General features: G+C 54.3%; 2 protein-coding genes across 2 annotated transcripts; one reads left to right on the top strand and one right to left on the bottom strand.

Moving 5' to 3' along the window:
- Positions 1-610: 610 nt before the first annotated feature.
- Positions 611-2111, bottom strand: LOC120641989 (protein IRX15-LIKE-like). The gene has a single exon (XM_039918358.1). It carries the CDS (start codon positions 1827-1829, stop codon positions 849-851), a length of 981 nt encoding a protein of 326 aa, XP_039774292.1. The 5' UTR covers positions 1830-2111; the 3' UTR covers positions 611-848.
- A 6016-nt stretch (positions 2112-8127) lies between these two features.
- Positions 8128-12889, top strand: LOC120641988 (probable inactive receptor kinase At5g67200). The gene is made up of 2 exons (XM_039918357.1): positions 8128-9811; positions 11951-12889. The coding sequence occupies exons 1-2, from the start codon at positions 8197-8199 to the stop codon at positions 12514-12516; spliced, it is 2181 nt and encodes a 726-aa protein (XP_039774291.1). The 5' UTR covers positions 8128-8196; the 3' UTR covers positions 12517-12889.
- The last annotated feature ends 991 nt before the right edge of the window (positions 12890-13880 follow it).

The raw sequence follows: 13880 nt of genomic DNA, 5'->3' as shown, positions 1-13880 counted from the left end.
TTCGGCTCCGGCCATGGCTTGCAGCAAGCAACAGGAGCGATCAGCTTGACAAGAGAAGACAGTCGCTGCCGCTTGGGCGACACAGGCTCCCCATTTGGGGCAGACGAGATGAGCACGAGTTGTTGGGGGGTCGGATCAGACGTTGCGGCAAAAGACCGTCAGCTTTTGAAACCGCCGGAGCGCAGCGCACGGGTACACGCAAGTGCGCGTCGCGTCCGCTGATTTCAGCGCCTGGCGGATCTCCGGTGACCCACTCGCTGTCGCTGCCTGACGCCGATCCCAAACACTGAAACACATGCGGCATCAGAGAGATAAGACGAGCCGCGATCCGGCGATCCCCTTTACCGCCTGGCATCGCCAGGCAAAGCACGCAACCGAGCGGGGCGAGATGGGGGAAAAAACGAAAGAAAGAAAAGCCACGGGACTCACACTGGGCTGAGGTCCAACCACCACGCCCGCTCGTTTGTTCATTCATCCTGACCCCCCCCCCCCCCCCCCCCTCCTGGTTGCCGATTGCCATCTCCCCCACTACCACTACCACCAGCTACCGAATTGTTCGTACACTCTGGTCAGATTTGACATTGCATGATCGCATCTTTTTCTCAGCCAGTGATGTGTAAAGCTCCTATTTTTCTTTTCATTATCACTTCTCCTTTTTGTGATGGAGGCAAATCACATTTTCACGGTTTTTGTTACAATTATTGCCCCCAAAACAACAACGAACATATATATATGCAAAGAGAAATGGAAAAAAAATCAACAGCTGAGGAAGACAGGAGGAGGTGGAAATTAGCCAAGAGGGGAGAGGAGGCGGCTAATGATTCCGTTCCGTGGCAAGGTTGACTAATTTACTTGCGGCGGCGGGTCTTCTCTCCTGATTCCGACGAGCCCTCCTCCTGGGCGGAGCAGAAGGCGTCGCTCCGGCCGCCGCCCCCGGGGATGACGAAGTGGCCGACCGACGGGGTGCCGCTGCCGGCGACGCGGTTCTCGTCGCAGAGGAACTCCTTGCTCAGCACCTGCTCCACCTCGAACTGGAAGTCGTGCACGAGCACGTCCGTGGGGCGGCCCTTGGTGGCTGTGGCGCCGGAGCGGGCCAGCACGGCGGTGGTGAAGATGGACGGCATCCGGCCGGGCGAATTGGGGTTCCACCCGGAGGGCCCGTCGATGAGGACCATGTCCCAGGCCACGTCGTAGAGGTCGTTGGGCAGGTCGTTGATGGCGAGGCGGCACTCGGAGAAGAGGAGGTTCTGGACGGGGCGGCACTCCTTGGCCCGCGACGCCCGCGCCGCCGCCAGCAGGTCTCGGAAGTCGCGCACCTTGGTGGTGTAGGACACGTCGTAGGCCTCCAGCCCCGGGTGCCGGGGCTCCAGGTACTTGACGTAGAACTCGTTCTCCTCCAGGAACACGGTGCGCCCGCCGTGGTTGAGCGCCAGCCAGAGCGGGGACTCGGCGCCCAGGCCGAAGACGAGCAGGTTGCAGGGCGCCCGCGCGCGGATCACCGCCGAGATGGCGCGGATGTCCGTGTCCGTCATGCGGTGCGTCGCGTTGGAGATGGAGGCGTAGTGGACCAGCGCGTCGAACACCGGGAGCGGCAGCTTGCTGGACCCGGAGCCTACTAGACCGCCGCCGCCGCCGCCCGCGGTGGTAGAGGCAGAGGCCGCGGCGGAATCCGACGCGGAGGCCCCGAGGCCGGAGCTCGCCGCGGACGTGAAGTGGGAGGTGGTGTAGAGGAAGATGGCGAAGGCGAAGCAGAAGGCGAAGACGACGAAGAGGGTGCGGCGGTGGCCCGACGCCGCCGCGAGCTTGTCGCGGCTGCCCATAGACTTCATGCTGGCGGTGGTATCCCGGCCTGCCGCGGACGCCGCTGGGAGATTTGATTGCTCGAGGTCACGGCGATATGATCCCGCGGAAGCAGGCGCGGCCGGTCGGAGTAGGGCTCGGCGAGGAGCAGAGGAGGGAGGGAATCGATCGAGCAGAGGGCCAGTCAGGGAAGAGGGGAATGGTCGTCGGGGACTCTGTCCCAGCTGTGGAGCAGGTCAGCTGGATTTTAAGGAGGTAGGAATCGGTGTGGGGAAGAAAGACCCAGGCCAGGTTTGGATGGAGTGATAATTATGCTCTGTCAGTGTGGCTGATTAGCTGTTTTCACCCGGTCCTCGCGTGGTTTGTTGGCTCAAAAATCGTCTGCCGCGCCGGGTGGCCGCACGTTGTTCGTGCGCATCGAAGGGCGCAAACCTGTGGATGCGTCACCGACCGCGTGAGTGACGTATGGTACGGTACGGGACACTGGGAAAAGGAACAGCTCAATTTGTGGGCTTGTGGCCCAATGGTGCCTGCCACCGCACTATGAGTAAGCCCAAAAGGCCTACGAGGTGCGTCGCTTGAAGTTGCGTCCGAAGCCCAAAAGGCCCAGTAAAGGACCTACCTGGGCCCCTTGTATGCTTGACTAACTGCGCCGCTCAACTCGGGTTTTAACTTTTACGCGCATGCAATTCTGCTGCTTCTGCACGCAACAGGAAGTCAGAAGCCATAGGCCGTGAAAGCAGGCGCACAATCACATCTGGATCTAGCAGGTGCTAGGATTTGAACTGAAGCACATGCTTGCAGCACAATCAAGCAACCGATGACGGGGAATGAGCGAGCCTATCATGAATTCTTAACAGCTGAACGTCAGTTGGATCGTCCCTTTCATTTCTTGTTTTTTTTCCAGCTGCTATGGTGTCATCTTTGACCCCGAGAATGTTCTGCCGTTTCTGCGTGGAACTGTGTCCGCGGGAAATCAGCAAACAATCGCCGATAGATGAGCGTCGGTGGTCTGATGGAGCTCTATTCAAGAGCTGGTGCAGCAAGAGCAAAGAAACAGATGGCGCATGGAACTGTATCGCCTTGCCTTTGGCCGTGGAGATGGGGTCTGCTCCCGGGCCCGGACATCAGTGCATCAGCAATCAGCAGAGACAAAAAAAAACAAAACAAAAAAAAAACGCGGCAGTGATGTCCGATGGCGCCAAGACAAACCGTAGCATGAATCTTGAATGTTCAGAGGGTTGTCACGGCTTCGGAGTACAAAACCACAGTGCTTGTTATGATGATGGCTCTGCGACATGTGCCGTTCGTATTTATAATTAAGGTAGCATTTAGTGGTACGGTGTCCACTGCCTAGCTGCCGTTACAGTGTCGTGACCGATCTTAATTACCGGATGATCCGGGAAATGTGTTTAATGATGCACATCGCACTTTTCAAAAAATGATGCACATCGCTAGTTTTTAAATTTCGAATTAGTAGACAGCGTGACAGAAGAGTAGGTAGGGTCCGAGACTGACGAGATGGGAGCACCAAAAGCTTCGCTCTGTTCCACTTCGTGGGCCCCGCCGCATGACTCCAAACGAAACACATACCCGGATGCGGAATCCGGATTCCGGAAGAGTGAAGACCCTCGCCTCGCGGCTACGCTGGGCGCGCGTACAAATGGCAGAATGCGCCCGCGTTGCGGCAGGCCGGCAGCTGCGCCCATCAACGCGTGTTTAGCCTCTGTTTAGTTTTTTACATGTAAACGCAAAATAACCGAAAACGCATTAAAGTAAAAAGGAATCTTGCTAATTTGAATTACTAAATAAAGTCTATTTATAAAACTTTTTATATGGTTGGGGTGTAAATCGCGAGACGAATCTAATGAGCCAACTTAATCCATGATTTGCAACAGTGATGCTACAGTACCATCCGCTAATTATTAATTAAACATGGATTAATTAGCATCATTAGATTCGTCTCGCGATTTACAACCCATCTATGCAAAAATTTTTGCAAATAGACTCCATTTAGTACTTCAAATGCCCTATTTACATCTTTACACATTTTTGCAAAATGAACTAAACACACCCTTAGGTGTCTTCCGTAAAATTTCTGAAAGGACATCTTTCTATATTTATATTTAAAGTACTAAACATATACTAAACATAAAAATAATTACAGAACTCGTCTGTAAATCGCGAGACAAATCTAATGAGTCTAATTAATCCGTCATTAGAGGTTGTGTACTTTAGCATTACTGTAGCAATTTAGTGTCTAATTGCAGCTTAATTAGAATCATTAGATTTGTCTCGCAATTTACAGGGACCAGTCGCAATGTGTTTTTTATTTCGTCTAGATTTAAGTCTCCATGCAGGTGCCGATTTTTGAAACTAAACACGACGCAAATCATCGAATCATCATGGACAATCGTGGGCTCCTGGCCGGGCACGTGAAGCCGCTCCTCTTTCCAAGGATGCTTTTTTCCCTCCTGGATGCCTCCCCGCGACAGCGATCCTGCCTCTAAAGTTCAGAGTTTCCGTTAAAAAAAAGAGGGTGATACAAGGAGAGCACTCTCGCTTTAAGGCTAAAATGAGACTGAGACCGAGATCGTCCTTTTACTCAAGTGGGGCCCACTCTACCTTATCTTCTTCCCGGCACATCTCTTTCGCTCGCGAACTGCGCACAATACCCCGCCGCCCAGCACCACCCAACCGGCTCTGGCAGCTACGCTGCCGTCGCCGTAGCCCCAACCACGGCCGCCCTTGCCCCCGCCGCCCGCGCCGCCCGACCAGCTCCGACGGCTACGCCGCCGCCGCCGCCGACCACGGCCATCTCTGCTTTGCCTCCCTTCAGCCCGTCGCCCCGCCGCCACGCCGCCGACCACCCCCTCGCCGGCGTCGCCTCCGACGCCGGCGAGGACCGCCCGAGTCCGACCCCTTCCCCTTCCCCCTCCCCTCCCCCATCCCGGCCACCTCCACCGCTCGCCCCCGCCACAGACCCCGCCCACCGGTTGTCCACCACCACCCGGCTGGCGGCGCCCTCGCCGCCGCCTCGCCGCCCACAACCCGCCTCCTCCGCTGGTCCGCCCGCCGCCCACGGCTATCCCTCTAAGGTCGCCGGCCATGGAGCTACCCCAATCCCGGGAATCCAGAACCCTAACCCCGTCGGCCTCCGCCGCCACCCGCGGCCGGCGGCGGCCCTGCCGCTGACCGCCCCGCCCACCTCCCGCCCATCCCGTCGCCAGAGAAGATGGCAAGTGCCGCTGAGCAGCTGCGTTCTTAATTTGTTACTTCGTCCTGGGTGCTCAAGGAGGTAATAAGGGGGCTCTCGATGTAGTTTTTCCGAAAAAAAAACAGTTCAAAGTTCGCATGGACAGAAGGCAGGCAGACCATCACGATTCGTCCTTGTTGCTCTAGTAAGCGAGACGGCATATTGGCATGGATCCTCACGAATTGGAGCACAAATTCTGAAACTTCTCATGGTAAGAGGGTACGCATGGGCGCCAACGTCATGAATTCACAGGCTCCACGACATGGGGGAGTACCGCCGTATAGTAGAGTAGCTTCCATCTCCAGCAAGGCAGCAACAGTAACACACCATATCTGCTGTAGGAGTACGTGATGTACTAGCAGAGTAGCAGTCCTAGCAAGTAGAGTAGTGTAGCAGTAGTATGGGAAGGGAACGCTTGGAGCCAGTGGCGAAGCTCGCCGGAGATTTTAGGTGGGGCAGACTAGCCCTCGCCCAACGCCATCGCGCGCAGGGGCGACACCGTCCTCCTGCTCACGTCGCCGGGCCACCGCCTCCTCAAGCTCATCTTCGCGTGCCAGCGCGCGGGGCTCGTCGTTGTGCCCATCTCACCGCCTGACCCGTCCAAGCTCGGCACGCCCGTGGCTCACCGCCGCCTCCTATGCGCCATGGCGTAGACGAGGCCAGCCGCCGCGGTCGCTGACGCGGGTCGCCCCCGCGCGCCGCCCCCTTGTTCTTCCGCCTCCCCCTCCATGAATCAAACCGGCAGCGCGGCGAGCGCGCGAGGCATCAGACGGAGCCGTGGCGGGAGGGGAAGCAGGGCAGAGGGCGAGGGCGCGAGGGGCTGGCCGGTGGCGGCAAGGGTTCTGCTCCCGGCCGCGGAGGTGGTGCCGCCGGCCGTGTCTGCTCTGGATCCCGCTCCCGCTCCTGCCGTGGCATGCGCCGACTGCGCGCGCGGGTGGCGGACGGGTGGGCCACTGCGCCGGCAGGTTCGAGCTCCTCGCCGCGGCGGGGACTGGGTCGAGCAGCAAAAACAAGGATGGGGGAGAGTGCTCCGCGAGCCGCGTCGTCACCGGAGGCGTGGGCAAGCGGAGGAGGAGGAGGGTGAGCAAGTACCGTGGCGTGCGGCGACGGCCGTGGGGCAAGTAGGTGGCGGAGATCCGGGACCCGCATCGCGCCATGCGCAAGTGGCTCGGGTCTGCTCAACGGCTCCGCCGGTAGCTGGGGCAGCTGTCCCACCGTGCCTCATGGAGAGCTTCGCCCCTACTTGGAGCCAAGGAATACAGTACGAGTGAAAATGCCATGATGATGGCGCCTTTGCTGCTCTGCCCGTGGATCGGGCCGCCGGCGGGACGAACATATGACCATGGGAGCAAGTTTAATAAGCCTCCGTGAGCGGGCTATTCGTTGGACACGTCAGAAAAAAAGCATACCTGGCGGAGAGAGAAACGAAGTGAGAGAAAGAACGGACGACTGCGAGCCGCTAGCGAAACCGGGCGCATGCATTGATTGAGCGGATTGCTGCACTCTCGGGCCTCTTTGGTAATTGGTAGGGCTCCCAAACCGGCTCCAAACCCAGCTCCAGCCGGAGCCCTGCCAAAGGGTCTAAAATGGAGCCGCTCCAGACTTGAAGCCGTACTTGGAGCCCGTAGCAGCTTCCACACAAGGGGTGGAGCCACCAAAACGGCTCCAGCTCCACCAGAAAAGCCGCTCCACCAAAGGAGCCGGAGCTGTTTTTGGAGGAGCCGAAGCCCTGCCAAACAGACCCTAAAAGCTCATGGGCCCTGCCACCCCCAGCTCGGCTGCTCGCGTGAGGTGGAGCGCGAGACGTCGGCGAGCGGGCGTGTTTAGACCCTGTTTAGTTCCCACCCCGTAAACACAAAAAGCCGTAAACACAAAATTTTGCGAAGGAATCTTGCTAATTTGAAGTACTAAATGAAGTCTATTTATAAAATTTTTTGCATGGTTGGGCTGTAAATCGCGAGACGAATCTAATGAGCCTACTTAATCCATGATTTGCAACAATGATGCTACAGTAACCATCCGCTAATTATTGATTAATCATGAATTAATTAACATCATTAGATTCGTCTCGCGATTTACAACTCATCTATGAAAAAGTTTTGTAAATAAACTTCATTTAGTACTCCAAATTAGCAAGATTCTCACGAAATTTTTTTTGGGTTTACATGTAAAACTAAGGGCCTGATTCTGGTTGCGCCATTTTTGGGCTGAACGTGCAGCCCAGAGGCCGCTCTTATCGTCGGCCCCTCTCCGGGCTCCGGCGATGCGTCGTCGCACGGAAACCGCCAGCTCGGATCTTCTCGGATTAACCACGGCCGCACGGCGGCAGCAGTCACGTGGGCCCCGGAACCTGATTGAATAGCAGCGGGTCCCCCCACTGTCCCCGTCGCCACTGCACCCGGGGCCCCTGACACAGGTACAATAAAATTTGCATTTGCATTGATGTACTCGTAGGCGTACGGCAGTCTTTAAAAAAAGTGACTACCGAGTTCACGGCAACAGCGGCGCCATCGGGCGAGAGAGCAACGGCTCCTTTTCAAACATCCCCCGTATCCTTTTTTTTTTAAAAAACATCCCCCGTGAAAATCCGTTGCGCTCTACTCCCCTATTTCAGCCGTGTATTCTATATTGTACAAGTGCACTGAAATGGCAGGAATGTTTACGCTTGAGTAGGAGTTTTTTTTTCAAAGACAAATACCCTCTGAGCTCTGATTTTGCTTTTAAAGTTGTTCGCCATCCGAATTGTGAATTGTGCTGCTAGGCTTGTACTTGTCGTGCCTCTCTCCGTGATTCGCGTTTAAACTCCATGATTCGCGTTTAAACTCCATGGCTGCGACTGCGAGCGTGCTTTGTTGTCCCCGCTATGAGTTTACTCCGCACGCTAGGCCAAAAAAGCACGCTAAACTCCACGTACCGCCCACGTGCCGCGCGACCACCCTCTGACCCCTCCCCGTCCTGGCGTCCTCCCGACTCGGAGCCAGCCCGTCTCGGCGTCTCCTCCTCTCCCTGTCATCTCGGCATCGGCAGCCACTCCACCGCACCATCACCCTTCCTCCTGGCTCCAGTACATGCCGCTCCACTGAAATCCACCACCCTCCCTAAAATCCCCAACCCCAAAACCCCCGTACACGCCCACCGCAATGCCGCACCGCCGCGGCCTCCCGCTCCCCATCCTCCTCCCGCTCCTCCTCGTCGCCACCGCCTCCGCGGCCGGGGTGGCGGCCCCCGGCGCCGCGGCGCACTCGCAGCCGACGCTACTACCACCCCCGGTCCAAGCCGCGGCGGCCCCGCCCGCGGCGCCGGCCTCGAAGCCCCCGGCCCCCGGCCGCTCGCAGCCGACGCTGCCGTCCCCGGTCCAGGCCGCGGCGCCCCCCTCCGCGGCGCTGGCCTCCAGGCAGCCTGCCCCGGCCGCGCTCCTCGCCGCCTTCCTCGCCAAGGCCGACCCGTCCTCCCACCTGCGCGTGCCCCCGGCGCCCTCCCCGTGCTCCCGCCCCGGGATCACCTGCACCGCGTCCGGCCAGATCATCCGCCTCGTCCTCGAGTCGGTGGGCCTCAACGGGACGTTCCCGCCGGACACGCTCTCCCGCCTCGCCGAGCTCCGCGTGCTCAGCCTCAAGTCCAACGCGCTCCACGGGCCCGTCCCGGACCTCTCCCCGCTCGCCAACCTCAAGGCGCTCTACCTCGCGGGGAACCGCTTCTCGGGCCCCTTCCCGGCCTCGCTCGCCACCCTGCGCCGCCTCCGCTCCATCGACCTCTCCGGGAACAGGCTCTCCGGCGAGCTCCCGCCCGGCATCGAGGCCGCGTTCCCGCATCTCACCTTCCTGCGCCTCGACGCCAACCACTTCAACGGCTCCCTCCCGCCGTGGAACCAGACGTCGCTCAAACTGCTCAACGTCTCCTACAACAACTTCTCGGGGCCGGTGCCGGTCACTCCCGTCATGACGCAGGCGGGCGCCGCCGCGTTCGCGGGCAACCCGGGGCTCTGCGGAGAGGTGGTCCGCCGCGAGTGCCGCGGGTCGCACCTCCTCTTCTTCCACGGTGGCGGCAGCAACGGGACCGCCGTTCCCCCAGTTCAGAGCGCTGCCGCGCGCGACAGTGACCCGCAGCGAGAGAGCTTGAGCATGCCGGACTCGTCCGCGCCCCACGCGAAGAAAGTGAGGAGGAGGACCATGGTGGCTGTCGCGGTTGCCGTGGGGACGGTCCTGGCCGCGCTTCTCCTTTGCACCATGATTGCGATGAAGAGGAGCAACAAGCGGAGGCGCCCGAGCTCGGCGTCGTACGAAAGCCCCAACCCCAAGAAGAGCGCGCCCGCGTCGGAGCTGAGCAGGGACAATGCTGACATTGGCTACGTGGAGTGTGTGCCCGATGAGGAGACGGCTGCAATTATGGTGCCGGAGGAGAAGGCGCGGCGGCTGGAGCGGAGCGGTTGCCTGACGTTCTGCGCGGGCGAGGCGGCGAGCTACAGCCTCGAGCAGCTGATGCGCGCTTCGGCAGAGGTGCTCGGCCGCGGGAGCGTGGGGACGACGTACAAGGCGGTGCTCGACGGCCGGCTCGTCGTGATTGTGAAGAGGCTGGACGCAGCCAAGATTGGCCCGGCGGCGCTGGAAGCAGAGGCGTTCGAGCAGAACATGGATGCAGTTGGCCGACTGAGGCATCCGAACCTTGTGCCGCTCCGGGCATTCTTCCAGGCTAAGGAGGAGCGGCTGCTCGTGTACGACTACCAGCCTAATGGCAGCCTCTACTCTCTCATCCATGGTACGTTCCGTGTTCTTCCATTTACGATCTGAATGGTGAACTTTGTAGTAGAGTATCTTATCAGCTGTTAGTTGTGTTGGACAGACTAAACTGATTGGTGCTGGGATAATTCTAATGTTCACCTTTAGATCTAGTACTATGTTAGATAGATTATTAGTGATCTAGGCTAGCATCACCTTTTCAAAGTAGACATTCTTCATCCCAACATACTAGCCACGAATTGAAATTCAGCAGACTCCACGTGAAAACCTGGCAGCAGAGTGTGGACGCCACTAGTGGGCACTTTTTTCTGAGAACCCATTAAACAAAGCAAAGAGGCATTCATAAGTGGCCGCTGGTCACCTTTTTAGATTCATGGAAGGAAAACAAAGAACATGGTTGCATTGCATCTAATGTTTTTCTGACTAGTAATCACTTCCAACGGTATTATATTGCTGGATGTTGGTTAGCTAAGTTATGTAAAACTATTCGGAAGTAGCAAGGTGTAATGAACTTAGCGGACAGTGAAAAATGCCAGTCAATCTCTACAGTAAACTGATCGTTGGGAAGTGCATACTTGGGGACTTCTGCTCTCTCTTTCCATTTGTTTGATGAACCGGAAATTTGGCGCTAGCTCTGCTTATGCAGTTGCGCTGCATATGCATTTGCCATTCTTATAGTTCTGTTAACAGTGATATGCTTGCATATTTGAGTTTTGAGATGGTACTGTACTGATGAGGTTTTGGAATTTGAGGAATGCATACATTCTATTTACACTCCAGCTAAACCTACTTGTTTTATAGCAAAGCTAAACAAAACTGTTCACAAGTTAGAAGTTAGAACATGTTAAAGATATCAATACATTTTTTATGCATTCATAGGATAGTTAGCTCATAAGTTGAATCAGTAGATATTTTATCAATTGTTCTAGTAGTTCTAAACAAAACTCTTCACGAGTTGGGTGTTATGTTGTTGCACAGTTCCACCCCCTAGACTAGCATCTTTGACTCGCCCACAAGGCAGGGCCTTTTCCCAGTGGCGGCGTCTATTGTCTTCTCTCTCCTCCTACCCTCCAGTTTCCCATCCACAACACCTGCAGCGATCTCCATGGATGGATAGAAAGCAGTGGATGAAAGAAGAATGATGGGCCTTGGGGGAGGGAATATAAGTAAAGGTGTGCCGGTGATCAATCCTGAGTGTTGATTGATACATGGATGGCAGATGTTAATGCTACTGCTTAAGTTGCAAGCAGTAGCAGTAATGATGGCACCTGATCCTGGTCCGATCCATAGCTAAGCATACCTCTTTCAAACTGGATACTCTTCATTCCTGATTAAGAGCTAAGAAGACTTGACCACGTGAAGATATGTCACAAAATGTTGACGCTTATCAAATCCATATATGCGATGCTTTTATGGGTTGATTGCTTAGATTCTTGTCTTTGTCCCAATATACGGAGCATATATGCACTCATAACTCATAAGTGGTTGCTGGTCACATGTAGTGGTCATCTGACTAATGGTTTGTTTAGAAAAAAAAGAACAAGGTTGCATGTAATGCTTTACTGGCTAGTAATCATTGCCAAGAGTATAATGGTGGTATTGCTTATTCACTTTATGTTGGAATGATAAATATGCAGCACTTATTTTATTGGGAATAACACTTTAACAGAGGTATAATTGATTTTTGTGGCCCATGAAAAACATCATTTGACCTCCACAGTGGAATTTTATGGTTGATGACTTCTCCTTTGTATTTTACTTAATTTTTGAAGGATAAAAATTAGCATCTAGCTCCACTAATATTGCAACTGTATTTAGCGACGTCAGGATTTAGTATCTGTTACTATAGCAGTGGTATGCTCATACTAGTTGAGATGTGGCATGATATTGGTCAGTGCTTAGGAATGTGCAGATGAGATGAACATTGTAGTAGTAGAAGGTTTCATTCCTTTCTTATGTTGATTTGCTTATGAGCATTGATTACTAGTTCGATTCACTCCAGCTAAATGAAACACTTGTTTTATAGCTGAGATAAAGAAAACTCTTCACAATTTAGAACATATCAATATAGCAATATGTTTTATGCAGACTATAAGTTGTATGAAAGGATATTTTATCAGTTGTGCTTAATAGTTTTGTTAACTTTTGTGAGCTGCAGGTTCAAGGTCATCGCGGGCAAAACCACTTCATTGGACATCATGCCTGAAGATAGCAGAAGATGTTGCACAGGGCCTTGCTTACATTCATCAAGCATCTCGACTTGTCCATGGAAACATCAAATCTTCTAACGTTCTGCTTGGTTCAGACTTTGAGGCTTGCCTTACAGACAATTGTTTGTCGTTCCTCCTGGAATCATCAGAGGTCAAAGACGATGCTGCTTATAGAGCACCAGAAAACATGAAGTCCAACAGAATGCTAACTCCGAAATCAGACATATATGCTTTTGGTGTCCTCCTCCTTGAGCTCCTTAGCGGAAAGCCACCACTTCAGCACTCAATCTTGGTCGCAAGTAATCTCCAAACCTATGTCCAGTCAGCAAGAGAGGATGAAGGAGTGGACAGTGACCGTATCTCAATGATCATTGACATAGCCGCTGCTTGCGTTCGGTCCTCACCAGAAAGTCGGCCCACTGCCTGGCAAGTACTTAAGATGATTCAAGAGGTGAAGGAAGCAGATACAACTGGCGACAACGACAATGACAGTGATCTTACCAGCAACTCCTAGTTGCTGCCTCTGTGGGTCCATGTCAAGTGGATACTTCGAAGCAACTATATCGATGCCAGTGTAGGAGCTTGTCTACAGGTGTTGGCTGGATGGATGTAGACCGGATATTCAAAGTGAAGATGAACTCTAGTGTAGGAGAAGGCAATAGAATCATGATCTCTCTGGTTGGTATCGTTTGAGCTATTATGCTGTAACATATGTAGGATCAGTACTGGGAGCATGTTTGCTACCACTAGCAATTTCATCTCCACTCTGTTCTGTGAAAGTTTATTAGGCTTTATAGTAGTCAAGTTACCAAAGCAGTGTGTTGAGCTAAGATCTTGTTCTAAATTCTATTAATACCAAGCATTGTGATATTTTTGTGTATGGTTTAGTTTGAGGAATTGAATGGTGAATGGACCATTTCTTTCAGCTCTCAAGCTAATCCGCTTCTCCAACGGCGTCAAATGACCGAAAGTCTGCGTGTTTACCAAATGGTAAGAATAATGTGCTCCACTCATACATGTACGTATTAGAGACTGTAAAGTTAACCCAGGCTGCGTAACATCAGACTTGGCTAGTTGCAGCTCAACAAGCCAAGTTTAGATAATTTTTGTGGTTCTCTATGTTTAAAACTTCATTCTTTTGGTAGCTGAAAATTTACCCAAAGATAAAATAATCAAATCTTCAACTTCCTAGAATCAACAACCTGAGGATATTTTTACCTAGTTGCGAAACAGTGGCCATATGTGATCACTGGTTTTCTCAGACTTGGGTTGCGCGGCGTGTCCTCGACCTCGAGGGCGGCGGCGGCGGCTCCGCCGTCCGCAGCCGCCGGCGCCGCGGGGGCGAGAGCGCCCTCGACGAGTACGTCCGCAACGCGCTCCTGACGCTCTCGGACTGAACCTGTGAACCGAAGCGAGCGGCCGGGGCCCGAGCCAGGCACGGCGCCGTGTAGGCCGTCGCAGCGGCGGCGCTCTTCCCCAATCTGTGAGTAGCTAGCTAGCATCTCAAATTCTCAAGAGCGAGAAGCTCTGTGTTGTTGAAATCACGATTTGTAACTACAAAGCCATTTTAATCTGCGTCGAGCTTCCATCAGGTTTACATGTGTCTGTGCATACTATCGCAATTACCGGTGGATGTAAATGGTTTCCCTTTTACATGCCGATCGATCAATTGCGAAGAAAAGATGCAGGGTTTACGATGACGGCACGAATGCCCAATGCAATCAGGAGAGAATAACAAAACTGTGTGTATTATCTTGGGCGTTGAGAACTTGAGATCAAATCGTCACCAACAAACCATGCGTACGATCGAAATCGCGGTGAATGACAGTGCCCGCCGTTGTCTTGTCGTCGAGAGGCTAGGGTCACGAGATTTTTCGA

The sequence above is a fragment of the Panicum virgatum genome, chromosome 7K (genome assembly GCF_016808335.1).
Source record: "Panicum virgatum strain AP13 chromosome 7K, P.virgatum_v5, whole genome shotgun sequence".
Classification (NCBI taxonomy): domain Eukaryota; kingdom Viridiplantae; phylum Streptophyta; class Magnoliopsida; order Poales; family Poaceae; genus Panicum; species Panicum virgatum.
Note: the sequence above shows the minus strand (reverse complement) of the source record. Positions and strands in the feature narration are given on the sequence as shown.